The 22319-nt window shown below is 36.2% G+C and overlaps 2 protein-coding genes and 1 long non-coding RNA gene across 3 annotated transcripts; all 3 read right to left on the bottom strand.

Moving 5' to 3' along the window:
* Nucleotides 1–4484: 4484 nt before the first annotated feature.
* On the bottom strand, nt 4485–5826 carry LOC125248108 (circumsporozoite protein-like). Its single transcript, XM_048159730.1, has one exon. The coding sequence runs from the start codon at nt 5711–5713 to the stop codon at nt 5135–5137; it is 579 nt and encodes a 192-aa protein (XP_048015687.1). The 5' UTR covers nt 5714–5826; the 3' UTR covers nt 4485–5134.
* Nucleotides 5827–6403: 577 nt separating this feature from the next.
* LOC125247824 (transmembrane protease serine 2-like) lies at nt 6404–9502 on the bottom strand. The gene is made up of 5 exons (XM_048159325.1): nt 9192–9502; nt 7454–7474; nt 7204–7360; nt 6836–7116; nt 6404–6730 (listed from the first exon to the last, which is right to left on the bottom strand). Exons 1-5 carry the CDS (start codon nt 9244–9246, stop codon nt 6507–6509), a joined length of 738 nt encoding a protein of 245 aa, XP_048015282.1. The 5' UTR covers nt 9247–9502; the 3' UTR covers nt 6404–6506.
* Nucleotides 9503–18378: 8876 nt separating this feature from the next.
* On the bottom strand, nt 18379–18871 carry LOC125249113. Its single transcript, XR_007180501.1, has 2 exons — nt 18837–18871; nt 18379–18527 (listed from the first exon to the last, which is right to left on the bottom strand). It is a non-coding gene; the product is annotated as an uncharacterized LOC125249113 (long non-coding RNA).
* Nucleotides 18872–22319: the final 3448 nt, after the last annotated feature.

Genomic DNA, 22319 nt, shown 5'->3' with positions numbered 1-22319 from the left:
AGATAACACAAACAGAACATTAAACTCTAACAGATCTCTCTAGATCTCTGCATCTTCACTTATTACAAACCACTCTGACTTTGTTTCTTTCATACACATCTTCTTAATGAGGTGTTGATGTTTTATCAAAATTTATAAATGTCACCGTTATGGAGGTAAGCGCTTGTTTTAGTTGGGCTCCTGACCCTTGACAATTTGACTTTAGTTTTTCTCCAATTGTTATAACTGTGTTTTTCTAAAGCATTTGGTACAATAAAAAATTGTGAGAAAATTAAAATCTAATCAAATGGGATTGGATGCTTGATCATTGATAATAATATAAAGTCATACCGTGGTCTTATTCACAGATCTTTGAATATTGTGTTTTCATTCACCTAGACATCATAATGCAGGAGAACCTGTCCTACTTTGAAATTATGAAAGTTTTTATCCAGAAATTATTCAGACAGTATCATGTAGATTCACACAGACATCAAGATTCTGCATATGATCCTCAACAATGGCGACAAAATTTTCAGATAAACTCTGAACATCACAAAACAAGCTACTAAAGTCACAAAAAAGATATTTTAGTGTCACCATTGCTGAGAATCATACGCTGATTCATGATGTCAGTGTGAGTCTAAAAGACACTGCTCAAAACTCTGCATAATGTATAAAAAACTAATAAAAAAGGGGGTAAAAAAAACCTTCAATTAATGCAAAAGTAACATTTAACACACTCAGTTTAGATTTTGGTGATCAATGAATTTGGACACTCCATGATGATTGACCAGCACAAAATAACCAAACTCATCTGATCAGACTTTCTCCTGCTTTTTTTTGCTATAACTAATGCATTTTGAAAACACAGTTAAAGCAACCAGAGAAAATCAAATGCTAAAAATGGCAAGAATCAAGAGCCAATCTAAAGCAAATGCTCTCCTCTATAACGGTGACTTAACACTTTATTATTTTGTATAAAACACCCACACAGGAGGCGACATTCTCGTGACCTTGTGCAACTTTGTCTGAAAGTTCTCTAAAAGTGACAAAAATTCTAAAACTTTACAGAACATTTGGGACATAAAACTCTTTTGGTAATGAAAGTGCTGCAGTTTAAGGTTCCTTATATGATTTTAGGGGGACATTCCAATTTGGTTATTTTATGCTCACACAAGAATGTTACAATGAGGATATTTAGAACTGAACGTTGCTACATGGTCTTCTGTTGGTCATTTAATAACGTTCCCGATATGAGTTTAGGGAAACGTTTTATTTTGGTTATTTTATGGTCGCACGAGAACGTTACAAAGAGGACATTTGGGAAGTTAACAGAACGTCCTATAGTGATAGTCCCCTAAACATTCCCAAAACGTCCTGAATGTTCCCTAAAGGTCCACCAAATAACGTTCCCCAAACCTTAAAAGAACTCCACATCGTTCTTGCATGACCATAAAATAACCAAAATAGAACGTCCCCCTGAAGTCATATCGGGAACGTTATTAAATGACCAACAGAGGACCATGTGGGAACGTTCTGTTAATGTCCCAAATCTCCTATTTGTAACGTTCTTGCGCGATCATAAAATAACCAAAATAGAACGTTCCCCTAAACTCATATCGGGAATGTTATTAGATGACCATGTAGCAACGTTCAGTTTAATGTCCTAAATATCCTCATTGTAACGTTCTTATGTGACCATAAAATAAACCAAATTGGAACGTCCCCCTAAAATCATATAATGAACCTTGAACTGCAGCTCTTTCATTACCAAAAGAGGACGTTTTATGTCCCAAATGTTCTGTAAAATGTCAGAATTTTCATCACTTTTAGGCAAAGTTGCGCAAGGTCACGATAACGTCGCCTTCTACTTGTGTGTTTTATAGAAAATAATAAAGTTTGAAGTCACCGTTATAGAGGTGAGCGTTTGCTTTAGATGGGCTCTTTTGATTCTTGCTATTTTAACATCAGATTTTCTCTGGCTGCTTTAACTATGTTTTCAAAACATGTTTGTTATAGCAAAAAAAAAAAGCAAGTGAAAGTCTGATCAGTTAGATGATGATGATGGAATTAGATGATGGTGATACAATCATCATGAAGTGTTCTGATTCATCGATCATTACCAGAGTCTACACTATGAGTGTGTTATATGTTAGTTTTGCATTGACTAATGGCTTTTTTTCTAAAGTTCATTATACAGAGTTTTGAGCAGTATATTTATACAGACATCATGAATCAGCGTATGATCCTCAACAATGGTGACAATAAACAAAAATCTTTTTTTGTGACTTTAGTAGCTTGTTTTGTGATACTCAGAGTTATTGTTATTCCGAAAATTTTTCCACCATTCTTGAGGATCATACGCAGAATCTTGATGTCTGTATGAATCTTCATGATGCTGTCTGAATAATTCATACATAATAAAAACTCAAGAGATAGAGATTGCAGCTTTAGCCTCCTTGTTAGAGTGTCCGACTCCCACGCCGGAGACCCGGGTTCGAGGCCTGCACAGAGCGGGGCGAGTACGACCTGGGTAGAGGGGTTATACACATATATATATCTCGTCTGTGTATTTATTCCTCTTCTCGTGCTGATTTGTAAGACCGTTTGAATGTGTTTCTCCCAAACTTTGTTTATAAAACATAATTTGTCGGTTGAATTCTGCATTCTCTTGAGCTGCAGACAACCAAGAGGTGGACAATTAACTGTATAGTTTAATTAGTGACACTTAGCCTACATTTTAAAACCTTTATGGCAAAAATATGTCAACATTTTATTTTGACTGTGGGAACATTTTTATTAAAAAAAAAAATATTTATTTGAATAGGGCAACATTTGTATTTTAAAACCTTTATTTTAATGTGGAAACATGACACCTCATTCTACAATATTTCTATGATTAAATCACTGACTCCTCCCCATCAGCCAATCACTGTGTGTTTACTCCATAGCAACGAGGTCAACCCCGCCCTTACTCTTATCTTTAGACTTCAGTCTATTCCTTAGTAAAAGTTTGTCTCAGCAGCTTTGTGAATAGGTTTTAAGAGAAAACTCTTAGCTAAGAACTTTTACTGCTATTTAGGAGAACTCTTAGTGGTAAGATAAAATGTTTTGTGAATACGGCCCCTGTTATTGTTTAATGTTGTTTGTGTTAAGAAATCACTCCTGCCATGTGAACTGTTCTTGGTGAAATTTTGCAAGGTAAGCAAATTTTTTTTTTTTTTTTTTTTTTTTTTTTGACATTTTACACTCTAAGAGCCCTAACTTAACAAAATGATATTACTTGGTGCCATGAAAAAACATATGTATGTTTTTAATAATTTTTCAAAAACATGCTCAACCAAATAGTTGATTTGTCACTTTATGGTAAATGCAGAAAAGCTAAGGTAATATTTTCAGATCATCAATTTCTGCAGTCAGAATGGACTATTTGCTGTGAAATATAAACTTCTGATCATTCTTAGCTATGAATATGACATCTACTGTTATTTCTTCATGAATATACTGATATAATTTCTTAAATATGTATTTTTTTTTGCCACTTTTGCATATTTTTTTAAGTAAATATAATGAATTCATTGAATTAATGTGTGGAAATCATAATTATCAGAGGCAATTACTTCTTAAATGACAAATGCTGGTGTGCTAATATTACTAAAATTGTAAGAAATTGTTATTTATTTGTTTGTTGTTGCTTTTTTTACAATTACTAGATGGATGTCAACAGTTTCTATGGTACAAGAACATGCACTCTTCAGGCCCTTGTCCCAGAAAAGCCCCCAGATTCTGATGCTGATCTCAGTGATGTTGATGACCCAATAGAGGATCCAAATTATCACCCTGTCCGAGAAGAGAAATGTTCATATATCTAAAAAAATAGAAAAATCCTGTTGCATTACCACACTTGATGGCGTTTCTTGAATCATAAAAGCCTAAAATGCCATTATATTACTATCTTTTGCGATTTTGTTTTTAGTTTTTGAATGCAGAAAGAATGTATTGTCTTTAGTTTTGTTACTTTTAGGTATTTGTGTTATTTATTTTTGTTTATTGTTAATTAAAAAACAAGAAAACCTTTCCTGTGTTAAAATGAAAATATTTTATAGAATACTTCAATGAATAAACAAGATTCAATATATAAAACTATTTTATTTTGATTGTTTTAAAAAAATTAGTATTATATTTCATATTTTCTTATTTTCATATTATCTGTATGAATTTCATTATTTTACCATTAAGTGACATATCAGCCATTTGGTAGAGGCTGATATTTTAAAAATTATGGGATGTGTTGAAAAAAAAAAAAAATACTTTGAGTGTGGTAACTAGTGACATAATGAGATAAAAAAATGCAAAAAAAATAAATAAAATAAAATAAAATAAAATAAATAATAATAATAATAATAATAATAATAAATGCCTTTTTCTTGGTGGAGCAGTTAAAGTTTAAGATTAAACGTTTTTGAACTTTGTATTCATCAATCTTGAAAAAAAAAAAAAACTATCAGGGTTTACATAAAAACATTAAGACACTATGAAGAGAGGGAGAGAGAGAGCATTCCCAAAGTCAGTTCCTTCTTTTGTGTTTATTCTGCTTAGACAGTGTGACTACAACATGGTGATTGATTAGATAATTACATAAAGATAAATAAATAAGGAAAGATAATTACATTTTCAACAAGCAGGATCCAAGGTAAAACATGAGAAACTACATTTACATGAAGAGTGGTAAACTGTAACAGGATAAAAGGTTTGAGATTTGGATGTTCTGGGTTCATTCTGACTCTGATGAACCCAGTTTGTCACTGCTATGCTGCAATAAACTTCTTCATCGAGATCTTCAACGTCCTCATCATTTTTTTCTTACAAGACTCTAAATCAGTTAAGCTGGTTATCACATATAAACAAAAAAAGGAATGGTATTGTTATAATAATAATATTGGTTAATCTCTACTATTTATGAAAACATGCTGAATCTCAGAGTGCAGAAGCAGGAACTTCATTAGTGTATGCTCTTATAATGTCAAAAAGAGAGCTTTTCATCAATCACAATATAATTTACATATAATGTATAATGACAATATTAATAACATGTTCAGCACAACTGTCCACTTCATCAAAGAAACCCTGAGAATTATTGTTCAATCAATCTTTAGGAAGAGAGATAGAGGGAATAGAAGGTGAAAGGAATGATGGAGAACGTGAGAGAAAGGGAAAATAAGAGGGAGTTGGGTGCACTTCTGAAGTTGGAGTTGGATGTTAGAGTTGGAGTTTTAGTTGGAGTTGGGCTTGGATTTGTAGTTGGAGTTGGGCTTGGATTTGTAGTTGGAGTTGCGCTTGGACTTGTAGTTGGAGTTGGGCTTGGATTTGTAGTTGGAGTTGCGCTTGGACTTGTAGTTGGAGTTGGGCTTGGATTTGTAGTTGGAGTTGGGCTTGGATTTGTAGTTGGAGTTGGGCTTGGATTTGTAGTTGGAGTTGCGCTTGGACTTGTAGTTGGAGTTGGGCTTGGATTTGTAGTTGGAGTTGGGCTTGGATTTGTAGTTGGAGGTGACTGCTGAACATCAGTGTTGAATTCAACAAATCCAGGTGGGTTGCTGCCCATGTAAGATTCGATCCAGTTCTGGTACTGAGAGACTCTGGTGTACACACCGGGAAATTCGGGTTCAGCACATCCTGTACCAAAACTCACAATGCCGGACTGAATCCACAGGGAGTCTTTCTTACTGACCATTGGACCTCCCTCGTCTCCCTGTATTCACAAACATTCAGCATTTATATCTCTGACGATTTAGAGTGAACAGCTGTTACAGACATAAATGTATGCCGGCCGTGTGTCCACTAAAACTTTCCTCCCCGCTCAAGAGAGTGATAGAGAAATTGTTTACTCTGTTGATATACATATATATGTGTGGCCTTCCCTCTCCAGCAGTGTCCTTCAAGTGCAGAAAAAACGCAGTTTGGAATTCATCATATAAAATGTTGAGCAGAAACTGTCCTAAATTTGGTCTTACGATCATTTCTCAGATGTGCCTACGTGTGATTTAATGAACATAAACACAGAAAACGATCGCCTCTCTTTCAGATGTGAAATCTATAAATCACAAATGATCTTGAACTTGTGCGCAGCTGAATGGTTTCAGTTCTCCGCATGGTAAATGACACGTGATTAATGTCATTTACATTTAAAAGATCAACATCATTGTCCAAATCCTTTATTTAGAATGATGAGCTGCAAGAATAGCTTAGATTTACAAAAACCTGCAGTAATCTGACCAGGAAAAGTGTGTAAATCTGCTCAGACCCTGACGTGGCTCTTAGCACTTTTGCTAAACTGTTTTTATAAACATGAGCGTTGGTGTGGATTTAAGCGTACACACTCTCTAAGATCAAATCTGTGATAAACAAGGTCTCGTGTGTGTGCAGCCCAAATATCACGTATAGTTGTGCATATAGACTGCACTGCAACTCTGTGCTCTCCTCTGCAGAACAGCTGTAGTATCAAAAATCAGTCATCGTGTACAAGCTCATGATCGGCGGTGGCAGGTTGGTAGAGTAAAGTTTGCAGATGACCAGAATTTGTGAGAATGAATGAATGACTGATGTCTTACCTGACATGAATCCTTTCCTCCCTGATTTAACAGTCCAGCACAAATCATATTGCTTGTGATGCCCCCTTTATAAGCTTTATCACAGTCACTGTTGTTCACAATGGGTATCATGACCTCCTGCAGTGTATCAGGATACTGGCCTGTGACAGATCAGAGGACACATTTTATGGCTTTCAAAACCATTTCTAGGTAAATTATTGAGTTTTAGAGTATTGTTTGTATTCATTTAACAAATGTTCACTCACCTTCAAACTGTAGCAAGCCCCATCCAGTGACCCAACTCTCTGTATCTGCAGAAAATACACTACCAGCTGCTGCCAGACAGACCGGCTTAATGTAATCAGAGAAGGTTACAGAAGAGTTGAGCTGGACCAGTGCTATGTCATTGTCAAAAGTAGAACTGTCATAGTTAGGATGGGTGATGATTCGACTTGCTGTCCTGATTATCTCATGAGGGTTTGAGCCGGATTGTTTCAGACGCCCGAAGTACATCACAGTGTTAGGATCACTGACATCACTAGACTCCCTGGTTGTAAATAGAGAAAGTCTGCATTAATTCCACTATTATCAATCTACAGTTGTATCTTCAGTTTTATTTAAGCTTTCAACATACTTGAAGCACTTAGCTGCAGATAAAACCCAGTCTTTAGTGATCAGAGTCCCACCACACAAAACGCTTCGGACACGAATCCTGACTTGCCACGGCCAGGCTCCTTCCATCGCATTATTCCCTCCAACAATCCTGACACTGAGAGAGGCTCGACCACACACTGATGAGAGAAAGATAATGTGGGAATTCCCAATTAAAATTAAAAAGATTGTGGAACAAAAGTCTTATGGTCATTAAGAGTATGATAACTTACCATCTAACTGGCAGAGAGAACCTGGGAAACAGAGACCAAACAATTAGATGAACACGTATGAAACTGATAAACTGGTTCGTAGCCTGCAATCTCAAGCCCAAAGTATACTTCAACTGTCCTGTGTGGTCTGCGATGGTTAGTACACTGTCCTCGTCACGTGATTTTCATCATCAGGAGTGTTTTCTAATGTCCGTGTGCAGCTCAGTTTTTGGGTGCATCTCAATCAACTTCCTATAGCTTCGATCTTGTGAATCAGTACAAATCCGGCACTGGTAAAGGCACCTGATTTATTACCTGATATAAGGACCACTTACCTATATAACTGACTTTGATTGCTCATATAGTTTTAAACTTCCATCAAAGCCACTGGAAATGTTCGAGCGGCAATATTGCTATTCCCTACCAACAGAGGGCATCATTTGGCGCTTTTCCACTGCTTGGTACGACTCGCTTCGACTTTGTTGAAAAGAATAACTTTAGCAAAGTTTGTACTATTTTCTGTTTATTGTTCAATAAATTTTTATTCAATAAATGTACTGTCATTAAAATAGGCCTGTGTAATATATTTTTATATATAAAATATAACAATAGATCTAAAAAAAAACTGAAATACAGAAACAAAATTATTTTAAAAAGTAAAGATTCTAAAATATATAATAGTCTTTTTAATATAGATTTACAGTAGTAACAATAAATTATATTTTGCAGATATGATTCAGAAATTTTAAAATATGATTGTTTAATAAATATGGTGATTATCTCTGTACCTAATTTGAAATATGATATTTGCTATGTGAATCTAACCATGTCATGTCATGAAATGGAAAAGTCAGTCAGCGATTCACTATCATGTTAATTATTGTGCCTTTTGCCCAACAGCAGGTGTGCTTTTTACCCCAAATACCATACTTTTACATATTTTACCATACTTTTACATAGACATGCTGTGAACAGAGGGTGTACAGAGACTGGATCCCCAGATTGAGAGCAAAATACTTTTCTTAAATTATTGTTATAACTGCCCCTGACTGTATCACCCCCTGACAAGTTACCCTGTTAGAAACAACAAAGCTAATGTTTGACAAAGATATCAAATTTTAGACAACAGAATGGTCATCAAAATAAGACATAGACATTAATGGTTGAGACAGTATGAGGAAAACACTGTAGATGAAAGTAATTACTTTTATACAAAAAAAATAAAAAAATTAGAAAAACTTGAAAAAGAATGCTTCAGAGGCTTGTCCTTTAACATAGAGAGTGGGATCTCCACAGAGCTCATGCACAATGAGTTTCATGGTTCTGTCTCATTTGTGATCGGTGTACTAACGAGTTTATTCTCCACATTTTATCTCGACTTTTTTCTCGAAATTTAACAAGTTCAATCTTGAGATGGTTTTATTTTTTTATTATTGCTTGGCCCTAATCCTCTTCCGTACAACTCATCCAATAAAAATTATATAAATAAATATTCCTTACATTTATAAATAAATTCATACTAAAAGCACAACATGCTGAATATGTATTCTCAAAACGGGTTTCATGAATTTAAGCATAAGGCTTTAGATCAAAAAGTATTTTGAGACTATGAGAAATGCAAATTCAGTAAAGTTGGTAGTGTTTGTGTTTATCGATTAGTTGATTATCGATTTGTGTTACAAAGGTCCCTACTGCAATTCTACTAAGCCATTAAACATTAAACATTTAGCTAATTTAACAGATTTGTGTAAGATCTTACCTGCTATGCTGAGAAGTATAACTCCAGCAACACTGAAAGCTGTGATAAACTTCATACTTATGTTCTGGACTGGTTCAGACTGCTGTTTCTTCAGCTGTCAGGATAGAGAGATGTAAAAGCAGGTACTGCCACATTCATCAAGTGTTTTCTGCTCCTGCCACCACAAGTCTCATCTTTTTAAAGATGCCTTTTTTTTCTGTCAGTATTTACAGTACACGCCCTGGACACCTTTATGGGAAAAGTAAAGGTTTACTATTAACTGCCTTTCAGTTCAAGGTTGCTTCACTACATAGTTCCCCCCAAAATGAAAATTTCCCCATGATTTACTCAACCTTTAAGACAGGTGTATAAGACATTCTTTCAAATGAACACAATTGGAGTTATATTAAAATATATCCTGGCTCTTCCAAGCCCTTCTAAACAAATCGATGGGTTTCTAAAATGACTAGTTTCTGGTAGATGGTTGACTTACAGAAAAACTGTAAATGACATGACAGATAACATATTTTTCATGGATATTTTTTTTCGCAAAAAGGCATTGATTCGCTTATATTAAAAGTCTTTCATTTTCTTTTTTTGCTATCATAAACTTTCCTGTCTGCCTCACATGACATGAAAAACAATAAACCTCTCCAGAGTTTACAAGAATCTTAGTCTCTTCCACTTTTGTTATTTTAATTGTTATTTTAAAATGAATTTGTTCTAGTATTAAACAGAACGATGCATATATAATACTGTTCAAATGTTTAGTTCAAATTCAAGTCTATCATTCATGTGATAAAAAAGATAAAAGTATTGCTAGTGAGTTCATTATGGCAAAAGGAAAGAATGAAAGGACAATAAATGTACATTTACATCTTCTGTGTTTTTAAACGAGTTGCTGACTTTCCTTTGTCAACACTGTAAAATAAATACTTTTAGTGTTACTGCTGTTTCTAATTGAGTGGCATTTTCATATGATTCACTAAAGTGGTATTTGCATAATAAGGATGATGACGGCTTGCTTTCTAATCAGTGAAGCCAGTTTAACCAGTGATTATAAATAAAGGTGAATATTTCTCTCAGAGGTAAACATTTCCTCAATCCAGTGGTTGACAGGAGTTTTTAATCAATCTGTTGATCATCTCTATATTATGAACAGCAATATTTGGAGTAAACAACAATATTATGACAACCATGGAAACAAATCATGCTCACGTGCTCCGATACCATTAAATGAAAGTCCTTGAATAAGCATTTTTAGCATATTTACTGCTGGGCAATGGGTCAATTTCAGGGGTAGACAAAATGACAATTTTAAAATCAGTCAGAGCTATAGAAACATATCTGCATATTTACAAGTATAGTTTTATATTATGAAAAGCTATGCTATATCCAGTGAAGTTGGACACCATGACACCATCTCTGTGGAGAATCAACAACTGGCAGACGATCTGAACAAGTTTTATTGCAGGTTTGAAAAATCACCATTCACACCACCTGTAACCTTCGCACAGCTCCATCTCCCCCAAACCTGCAATTCAGTTCAGTTAAGATGACGTGCGCCAGGTCTTCAGAAAGAACAAGAGAAGAAAGGCACCAGGCCCAGACAGCATTTCACCAGCCTGTCTGAAAACCTGCACTGACCAGCTGGCTCCCATCTTCACACAGATCTTCAACAGATCATGGAGCTTCGAAGTCCCCTCATGCTTCAAACGCTCCACCATCATCCCCGTCCCAAAGAAACCCAAAATTACTGGACTAAATGACTACAGACCTGTGGCTCTAACGTCTGTGGCCATGAAGTCATTTGAAAGACTGTTCTGCTTTTCTGAAGGACATCACTGGACCCTTACTGGACCCCTGCAGTTTGCTTACCGAGCAAACAGGTCTGTGGACGATGCAGTCAATATGGGACTGCATTATGTTCTCCAGCATCTGGACAGACCAGGGTCTTATGTGAGGATCCTGTTTGTGGACTTCAGCTCTGCTTTTAACACCATCGTCCCATCACTCCTCCAGCCTAAACTAACTCAGCTCTCCGTGCCCACCTCTGTCTGTCAGTGGATCACCAGCTTCCTGACAGACAGGCAGCAGTTAGTGAGGCTGGGAAAATTCTCATCCAGCACCCTCACCATCAGCACCGGCGCCCCTCAGGGCTGTGTTCTCTCCCCACTGCTCTTCTCCCTCTACACCAATGACTGCACCTCTAAAGACCCCTCTGTCAAGCTCCTGAAGTTTGCGGATGACACCACACTGATCGGCCTCATCCAGGACGGTGACGAGTCTGCTTATGACTGGAGGTTGAACAGCTGGCTGTCTGGTGCAGTCTTAACAACCTGGAGCTCAACACGCTCAAGACAGTGGAGATGACCGTGGACTTCAGGAGAAACCCCCCTGCTCTCCCCCCACTCACCATCATGAACAGCACTGTGGCAGCAGTGGAGTCATTCAGGTTCCTGGGCACCACCATCTCCCAGGACCTGAAGTGGGACAACCACATTGAGTCCATTGTGAAAAAGGCCCAGCAGAGGTTGTTCTGAGGAAGTTCAACCTGCCACAGGAGCTGCTGAAACAGTTTTACTCTGCCATCATTGAATCCGTCCTTTGCACTTCAGTTACCATCTGATTTAGCTCAGCTACCAAATCTGACCTCACTTACACATACTTTATAACACATACTTATTTATATTTCAATTTGCACACATCATAACTGTACATACAAATTGTCTATATTATATATTGTTTTTTGCACTTTGTCTATCTTGTAAATTTGTATATCTGTTGCACTGTGGAGCTTCTGTCACTAAAACAAATTCCTAGTATGTGTAAACATACCTGGCAATAAAGCTCTTTCTGATTCAATTTCTCTCTTACTGTATGTACAGTACACAAATATTTCTAGAAAAATCATTACAGTAATTCACCAAAAGGTTTTTTTTTTCAAGTTCCAAAGCTTGTAGTACCTTCCTAATGACCAGACTGACTTACTACAGGTGAAATGTTACCAATTTCTCCATTTGCTGTATGTAGAGTACACAAATATTTCTATTTCTATGTACATTTACATCGTCTGTGTTTTTAAACGAGTTGCTGTCAACACTGTAAAATAAGTACGTTTAGTGTTACTGCTGTTTCTAACAGAGTGGCATTTTCATATGATTCACTAAAGTGGTATTTGCATAATGATGATGATGACGGCTTGCTTTCTAAAAGCCAGTTTAACCAGTTTTATTGGGCGATTATAAACAAAGATGAATATTTCTCTCAGAGGAAAACATTTCATCAATCCAGTGGTTGACAGGAGTTTTTAATCATCTGCTGATCATCTCTATATTATGAACAGCAATATTTGGAGTAAACACAACAATATTATGACAACCATGGAAACAAATCATGCTCACGTGCTCCGATACGATTAAATGAAAGTCCTTGAATAAGCATTTTTAGCATATTTACTGGGCTATGGGTCCATTTCAGGGGTAGACAAAATGAAAATTTTAAAATCAGTCAGAGCTATAGAAACATATCTGCATATTTGCAAGTAAAGTTTTATATTATGAAAAGGCTGTTTATCTATGATCTTTATATCCAGTGGCCATGGTGAGATTAAAGTTAAGGACACACTTAAGGATTGTAAGGCCGATCATGAATGTAATTTGATACTTAAAACGGATCATGCCCAAACGCGTCAGAGCCAGTTTCGCTCAGTCAGTGTTTAAATTCTGTGTGTAAGTGTTTAAATCTGCTTCAGTTGAAGGAAACAATCTTTGTTTTAAGTGAGTCCCCGGCTTAAGTGAACATGTTCCTCCAATCTTTTGTTAAAAAAGAATCAAACAGTGAAGAACTGGTTCTAGAATAGATTCCATCGGTTCCAGAACAAGGATTCAGAATTGGAATCAATCCCCCTAAAAAGACATCATCCACAGTTGTCAAAATTCATCTTCAGGAGCAGCAGTGTGAGATTCAGATAGACTCAAAGATGAAGTTCCTCTCCAAATCATTTCATTTTAAACTGTTTCTAATAATGTAATTTTATTTTTAAAAATGTTATTCTTATATGTAATTGTAGTAATGATCAAGTTTGTCAGGGAAGCTCGGTCATGCAGATTTGCACTACACAACATCAGGGAAATCAGGCCCTTTCTAACAGAACATGCAACACAACTTCTGGTCCAGGCTCTGGTCATTTCTAGGCTTGATTACTGCAATGCTCTTCTGGCTGGACTGCCATCATGCACAATCACGCCTCTACAAATGATTCAGAACGCTGCAGCACGTCTCATCTTTCAACGAGCCCAAAAGAGCCCACGTCACGCCTCTCTTCATCTCTCTTCACTGGCTCCCACTTGCTGCTCGCATCAAATTCAAGGTCGTTGACGCTTGCTTACAGATCTACCACAGGCTCAGCACCCTCCTACTTCCACTCACTCTTACGAGTCTACACTCCTACCAGAAGCCTACGCTCATTAAAGGAGCGAAGGCTTGTGGTACCATCACAGAGAGGCACGAAATCACTTTCCAGAACATTCTCATTCACTGTTCTTGCTGGTGGAACGATCTTCCTGTCTCCATCCGGAATGCTGAATCCCTGGCAATATTCAAAAGACAGCTGAAAACCCATCTCTTTCGTGAGCACTTAACCTCATCTTAAAAAAAAAAAAAAAAAAAAAAAAAAAAAACCTTCTTATTCCTATCCTTTCACTTCCTCTAATCCCTCTCTATTGTAGCTTAGGATAATCTGAGCACTGCCTATAACTTGTATTATGAGCACTTCTTGTCTATTTGCCTCGTCATGATGACTCGCTTGTTGCATTCCTCACTTGTAAGTCGCTTTGGATAAAAGCGTCTGCCAAATGAATAAATGTAAATGTAAATGTAAATGTGGAAGGAAGAAGACAACCCAGATAGCAAGGTGACATTGATTCAATGTTGAAATTCTATCAGAATCATCATTTTGGTTGAGATTGAAAATTCAATGCTAAATAACATTGATTCAATGTTGAACTTTCAATGCTTTTCAGTGTTGAAAAAGACAACATTGAATCAACGTTGATTTTTGGTCAGCTTCATCACTGGTGGAACTTAGACTATGTCAATCCATCTGTCCCCTCATTCAAGACTTTATTCACATTAGCATTCATGCTCCTCACCCAGCTAGCATGTATAATCGGCCCGAGCTCGGCTGTCCTGCGGCACCTGCGGCTAAGACTCGGCATCGGCGTGTGTTAAACGGGCCGATTGTGCCCCGCAGCTCGCTCTGGCACATGCATTTTTGTTACGGCTGTAAGCACTGGGCCGATTCATGTTCACCGTGACTGGTAACCCAGCTCTGGCTGTATGATCTGGACCACTTCTGGAAATGACTGGCTTATGTTAAATCAAGGATGGTTTTAATGGAGGCCATTCAATGTAGGTGACTTTCTTTAACACAAATGTAGATGTTTAACTCCAACCGTTTTAGTCTGTCCGTAACAAAATCTAAGACAGTAAAAAACAAAACATGCACAGACAATTCCAAATTAAACCCTGCTGCTTGTTGATGTCCTAAGACACGAAACGATCGGTTTATGCGAGAAACAGAACTGTATTTATACCTCTAATACAGCGCTTCTTCTTTTGAGTTTTAATGGCGGGTTGCGAAGCAACTTCATAGTTGCATACTGCCATCTACTGTATCGGGTGCACGGCTTGAGGGCTATACTCGGCTCAGACCCTTTTGCCAGTATGAAGCCGATTTCAACGGTTACTGCAGAAAGCGTCAGCACGTACGCTCAGCTCATCACTGGAGGGGCGTGTGCACAACGGGTGAGATAAAACTCAACGCCTGACTGAATCATCCCTTTTCGACGCCATACGTTGAACTTGAGGTAAGTCTTGTGTTCAGTTTCCTTAAAAATCATCAACATTCACGCTGAGCATAGTTTCAATCGAGTTCCCGTCACATCCTATATTAACTCTACATATTTCGAACTGTTGCTGATTACATGTTGATTATTATTGATCCGTTTAAACTTTGTTCATGTTTCTTTGACATGTTCATGTACTTTTTTCCAGATGAAACAAAAATAAAGAATTCATAATTCATTTAAGATTTATTAATCAGGACAACATCAAATTATTTATCATGTCTGAGTAAAGTAGTGCAAATTTTGGGTAATATGAAAGTGGCTCCAACTTTTATGGCGCGAACAAAGCTAGCATTGACTAGCTGTTAGCTTACTTTCGTTGCAGCTTGGCAAAGCATTAGCCAGGCTAGACGCAATTTTTATTGAATGCAATTTACGTTAATAATATTTACAAGTGTTCTGTGGAAGAAAATTAAGTGGAACAAAATGTTAGCTGGTAGTGCTATGACAAATCGCAGTTGATCCGACCCATGGTTCGGCTCGCATGTGATTCGCGGATTAATACGCAAATTTAAATGGGGAAAGTTCATAATTTGCACGTGTTTCAAAGGCTTGCAAATGTTAACATTCAAGTGATTTTAAACAATTTAATCGCAAAAAGGCGCTAAAATGAGCAGCTTTCTGTACACACATAAGCACATATGCCATTGAATGTGTCCGGTCCAGCTCCAGTCAGATGTGTAAACTTTAGAGAAGGTTGCGCTTATGTGTCTCATACTGTAGTCCATTAACATACATTTGGCGAATAGAGCAATGAAAAACAACGTATGTGGAGCGACAGTTTGTAATTCGCTCTCCGTCTGTGTGTGCGCGCGCGTGCGTTTAAGTGCACTCAAAAGTGCACACACGCAGAGACGTCTTTCAAAAAAGCAAGCGAAAAAAAATCTTTTTGTTCTCGACAGGGCACATACAAACAAAACGATCTCCACAGTATTCTTTTTCTAATAAAAACATTTGTTTATGTCTTAAGTGTAAGTATAGAGTCATAAACCAATCTGTGCTTATTTGGTCTTAAAGAGACAGTAAGCTTAATCAACCTACTAAAGTATGTGTCCTTAATGTTAATCAAACAACCTAAGACAATGAGAAAATAACTTTTTGTAGCTCTAAAAATAATAATTATATTTAATTCATACAATAAGATTTTGTAATGATTTATTTGATAATTTTAGACCTTATTTAATGTGCAACTTTGTTCTTTATAATAAAAAGTTTGTCACTTCTTTATTTGTTATTAGATTTTTGCCACCCCTTTTTTGGCTTATCCAAAAAATGATTATCTACCTTCATGCCTGACTTACTTGGCCAGTTAACTTCTTTTCTAAGAATAACTGTTAAGTGCCATATAGCAACATCTGACAATTATACTGAATAAAACTGCCCTTCAAAGTAATGTTAGTGTTAATCCTCCTAATATATAAAGAAATTATTAAGTGTGAATACACCTAAAAAGCTATCCCCTTGGCATTTATAAGATGCCTCTGAAGTTAATTGCCAACAATGAGCAAGTCTGACTCGCCTTCTACATAGATCTTGTACTTGCATATTGTTTGCAATTAACTTCAGATTTGTCTGACTTATCAATGCCAAGGGGATAGCTTTTTAGGCGTGTTCACTTAATAAATATATATATATATATATATATATATATATATATATATATATATATTAGGGATGTTCATATCAGTTAATTTTCCCGACCGACAACCGCAGCTTATTAACCGAACATTAACTGTTAACTTATAAGATTTAAATACTAAATTGTCATTGAGTAAAAATACAGTTGACGGTTGTCTGTGACCTGGTAAAAACAAAACATTTTATTTCATTTGAACGTGCAAACAGCAACGACAGATCAACAAAAGAACCAGGAATCATACATTTTCAGATATTCACGCAACATTACGTTATCAAAGAGCACGCAATCAGTCCAGATGATTAATATCCAAAAAGGGCAGATTGTCTCTTTTTCATCTACCACAGTGGCCATTTCTAAAGCAGGAGGCATTTCAAAAAGTTTTGCTTTTGCGTCATCTTTCTCCGTTTGTGCAAAAAGAGAGATGTTTATAGTCATGGTCAGAGGCCATCAGCAAAGGTCTGTCCGGATGTGCGCGAGACGGAGACGGACCGCATCATCTTGCTCGTACACGCGCGCGTCTCCGTCTCCATTCAGCTTCCAAACCATACTCAAACACGCACACAAATGATTTTTCATACAAATGATTACTTTATCAGACCGTCAGGGCAGCAGTAATTTGTGTCATTTACAGGACATTCACAAATTAAAGATAGAAAAGTGGCAAAATGTCTGTCGGCTCATGACGACACGCACCGTGCGTTAACAAATATTTTTTTCTTTTAACTGATAATGTTAATCGGTCATAAATTCTTACATATATATATATATATATATATATATATATATATATATATATATATATATATATATATTAGTTTATAGATTGTTTTTATTTATTTTTTATTTCCATACACTGGTGTTTGTGTGTATGGTAGGGTTGCATAACGATTAATCACGATTAATCTATTGCAGAATAAAGGTTTTTGTTTACATCATATATTTGTGTGAACTGTGAATAATAATTATGTATATATAAATATGCACACATGCATATATATTTATATATTAAGTATTTATATATAATATAAATTATACATAAATATACAAATGTATATGTAAACATTTCTTAAATATATACATGCACGTGTGTGTATTTATTTATACAAAGTTATTATACACAGTACACACACATATATGATGTAAATAAAAACCTTTATTCTGCAAAAGATTAATCGCGATTAATCGTTAAGCAACCCTAGTGTATGGGATGTCACAATTATAGATTTGTGTGTAAGATAACTCAGAACCTTGTGAACTGATAAAATGCTTTTTTTATCAAAGTAACTTAAACATGTCTTGATGGACCCTACTTTATGCACTGTGCAGTTATGCTGGTAGTTGGGTAATGTCATAATGGTTATTGGGTTGGGCTTGGACTAAAAAAGGGAAATTGTAATGGTTTAGTATAATAAGACATTATGTATGGTTTTGTACAATGCTAATCTTTTTTTTTCTTTTTTCCTCAGGTAATCTTGCTTTTGCTGTTCTAAAATAAACACTGCTCTTAGGTAAGAATGGCTGATCAAATGCATTATTTTAAATCTAATCTGAGACGCAAGGCAGTTAAATCAGTGTCTAATTTGCTGCAAGGTATTGAGAACGACAGTTTGTTTTGATGCAGTAATTTGTTTAATGTTAAAAGTACATAAACCAAAGAAGAGCAGAGCAACAAACAAGCTTTATTCAGTATCAGATAGTGTATCATATTGAGTTTCTGCTGGTCTATGACGTTCAGCTGGATTCACTGAAACAGGAAGTAGAAGAGCAGAGGAGACAAGAGCAGGAGGAAGCTTCCCTTATACACTCCATCTAATCAAGACAGCAAGGAAATTCATATTAATTAACACCACACTACTACTACTATCACTACTGCTACTACTAAGAAAACTGCATGATCATTGTTGATCAATTTAACTTAAAAAAAAAAAAAAAAAAAAAACTTCATCAGCTTCTCCTTTTCATGCTGCTTTACACTATTTTTTGACTACTTTTAATATTGTGCTGCTTATTAACAATCACATGTTCATACTGAATTATTATTGTTTGTAAAATATCCTCATTTTAAATTACTGTGGATGAAATCAAGCTGCTAGTGCACGATGAAATAAAGACCAATACCTGCTGCATTGCAAAGATCAGTGTCACAGCAGCGAATAGTCACTGTCACTCCGGTTGGTAGCTGTCCAGTCCCTGGTTCACATTTATCCATGCACCCTTTACTTGTGACAGTCACCTTAGCGGACCCTGTAAAAAAAGATATAAATGCTCAAATAATAGGATAATAAAAAATCCAAGATTAGCAGTTTACAAGTATACTTTCTCTCCAGCAGTATGGTCACTTATACAGCAGACTTCCACATTATTCTGGACTTACCAATGGATTGTTCTGTCGTGCTGCTTGCACATTTAAAATTTCCATTTTGACATGTATCCACTTTCAGTTCACAGGAGCCCGTCAGAAGAGATGTGCACGAGTAACACTTGAGAGAATATCCTTACAAACAGAGAAAGACATTGAGTTAGCTCTCTACAGTATGACTAACAAATAATACATTTCAATATTTGCTGTTTTTTGTACCTCCAGTGAGAAAAATGAAAAGAAGAACAACGGAGACTTGCAGATCCATCATGTGTCAGAAACAGAATGACTACAGAAATAATTGATTGTGTTCATGAGGAAAAAAGACTATGATTTGAATTTGTTTATGCTGATATGTTAATATTAATATATATCATAATGATCACTCAAATATACTGTGTTTCAGGTACCAGTGGAGTGGATGATCCTCATGTGTTCATCAGTTCTGGTGAAAATGTCCATTTGCCCTGTAATAATGCTCTTTCTGACTGCAGTTCAACTGCATGGATATATAACAGATTCAGACATTCATCAGCAGTTGCACTGATTAATGGAGGGATACGCACAGAGTTGAGAGAGAATGCTCATGTGACGAGAGATGACCGCTCTACTGCTGACTGATGTTGCAGTGTAATAATGTTACTTTTCCACATTGATTTGTAGCGTTTATCGGAGTGCTTTCTTTTCCTGTTTATCCTCGCTCTTTTGCATGTATGTGAAGAGTGCTTATTGTGCGAACCATCTATAAAGACTCATGGGACTACCAGTTAATTTGCCTCAGGTTTTCCTTCTCGCCTCCTGTTTTCTGTTTTTCATCTGGGCAGACTTCAAACCCTCTGGTAGACGTTACAATCTGTGGCCATGTAAGTGATTGGAACACCTGAATTCAATGATTTGGAGGGGTGTCCTAATACTTTTGGCAATATAGTGTATTATATAAAAAGTATTATACAAATATACTCTTGCAATCCATATCAGTTGTACTTTGTAACCATAAATGTCATTTCCACCACAGAGGACAGCAGAGGTGGGTGACTCGAGTCTTAAAGTCTTAATCTTAATTTGCACATTCATGACTTGAGACTTGATTCGGACTTGAGTTAAATGACTCGAAATAACTTGTCTTTTGTTTAATAAATATGTTTTTGAATGCGGTGCAACCTAACCACGTGACGCAGCAGGCAAGCAGAGAGAGCTGTCGTGAGCTTAGAGCATGCAGTCGTGACTGAACATGGAAGGTGCTACGCCAAGAATAATTAAGTAAAAAAATAACATTTTGGACATGTTAAGAGTTGACTTTGAATTGGTTTTGTGTTCATTAAACAGAAAATTGGGTAAATCAGTGCTGTGAACGTTTTCCAGTTTAACGTAGCATCTGTATATAACACATAATGCCAAAAATGTCCATTTTGTCAAGTATCCACACTAGAGCAGCCTTGAATGAGTTGAAGTCTAAAACAAAAGTAAAAAGTTAGGGACGCGCGTGAGATCTGTGTCATGTGCAGCAGATCTTAAAGTGACAGCAACCAATGCTGTCTGTCATTGAAGAACAAATGTAACAGAGAAAATTATCACATGTAATTTTTGTGCAAGTGCAATGCGTTATAAATGGTTATTCACTGTTTATAAGGAAATGTCATCTCTTTTTTTTTTTTTTGCAATAGCACTTAATATGTGTACAGTGTCTAATAATTGATCTTCAGTGTTAGACTCTGAGTGAAAAGCTTATGGATGGTTTATGGGATGCACATAAATATATTGTATACACACACACACACACACACACACACACACACAAAAAAAAACAAACTCAAACTTGCAAACAAACAATAGACTTTTCACTCATATACGCGCACACACATTCACTCACAAATATTAATGAATCACATTCATTCATATCACCTCTCTCTCTCACATACAGTTTTTAAGGTTTTTAGTTTGACGAAGAAAGATGAATTTGTTCAAAATTATATGTATTTTTTTTAAAATATGACCAAAGAACATAAAAGTGCCCATAGTCTAAGAATCACCCTTATACTTTTAAAATGTCCATTATTGATCATTAAAACTGACATTTAACAAAAAGAGACAGTGTTGTGTTTTATGTTTGCATACTATATGCACATATTGCCTGAACCACATATGTTTAATATTCTTAAAATGTGAATGAAAAGAGGACGAGCTGTGTTTTATAGTTATGGAAATGTAGTTATAGTTATAGTGTTTTATAACATATTTCATTTTATTGTTGCTTAAAATATACATACACAGATAACCGGAGTAGCCAAGTCAAGTACGCTACTGTATCATGTGCAGAATCACTGGACTTGTGTCCTCCCATCCTCAGGAGTCCTTCTCCTGAGTCACACTTGTCAAGTCCGAAGTTTGCATACCTGGTATTGAGAAACGCCTCAAGTGTGCCGCACAAGTCCTGAAAAGTGAAGCCAAAGCGCCTCGATCGCCCCCAGGTGGTTGGTCCCAGTATAGGTCATAAACCCCGCCCTCCGCGTGTAATTTAATGGGACATGAAACAAACTAAACAATTAAATTACACTTCAAATAATATATATTTCCAAAGTTTGTTATTTTATGTAGTTTTTATTACGCTGATTTAAGTTCAATAGTTTTTTTTTTTTTTTATAGAAATTTGGCTGCAGCATTTTGCACCAGTTGAAGTCAGTCTTTGAGATGCCGTAGAGCAGAGAATTGCAGAAGGATAGCTATCTCAAGAAACATTTTTAAGTTAAAAAATGTTTTATTTTAGCAAGTAAGTGAAGCTGAAAAAAGTTTGAAGCAACGACAGTAGCTAATGTTAGCCAGCTATCTAAGAGAACACCAAGATTCCATACACAGTTTAAATTAAAAGCAGACAAATCACCCAGGGCAGTATTATTAAACTCAAATTTATCAGATGGACCAAAAACAATAATCTCCGTCTTTGAGTCATTGAAACTATTGCCTCTGTCTTTTCCAGCAAATTAGACTCAGTTGCTCCTTTGCATTTAAAAAAGATTAAGGAAATTAATCCAACGCATGGTACAATGAGCACACTCGGGCCCTAAAAACAGCAGCCAGAAAAATGGAGTGCAGCTGGAAGAAAACAAAACTAGAAGTATTTCGCATTTTGTGGAGAGAGAGAATGATTGAGTACAGAAAGGCCTTAAAAACTGCTAGATCTGCCTATTTTTCAAAACTTTTAGAAGAAAATAAACACAACCCTAGGTATTTATTTGATACAGTGG

This window comes from Megalobrama amblycephala, linkage group LG1 (genome assembly GCF_018812025.1).
Source record: "Megalobrama amblycephala isolate DHTTF-2021 linkage group LG1, ASM1881202v1, whole genome shotgun sequence".
NCBI lineage: Eukaryota > Metazoa > Chordata > Actinopteri > Cypriniformes > Xenocyprididae > Megalobrama > Megalobrama amblycephala.
Note: the sequence above shows the minus strand (reverse complement) of the source record. Positions and strands in the feature narration are given on the sequence as shown.

Coding starts and splice junctions, on each gene's coding strand:
- LOC125248108 (XM_048159730.1), bottom strand. CDS start 5,713: ATGGTCAGTAAGAAAGACTCCCTGTGGATTCAGTCCGGCATTGTGAGT.
- LOC125247824 (XM_048159325.1), bottom strand. CDS start 9,246: ATGAAGTTTATCACAGCTTTCAGTGTTGCTGGAGTTATACTTCTCAGC. Junction 7,361..7,453: donor TTCTCTCTGCCAGTTAGATG/GTAAGTTATCAT, acceptor TTCTCTCATCAG/TGTGTGGTCGAGCCTCTCTC. Junction 7,117..7,203: donor TCTGCAGCTAAGTGCTTCAA/GTATGTTGAAAG, acceptor ATTTACAACCAG/GGAGTCTAGTGATGTCAGTG.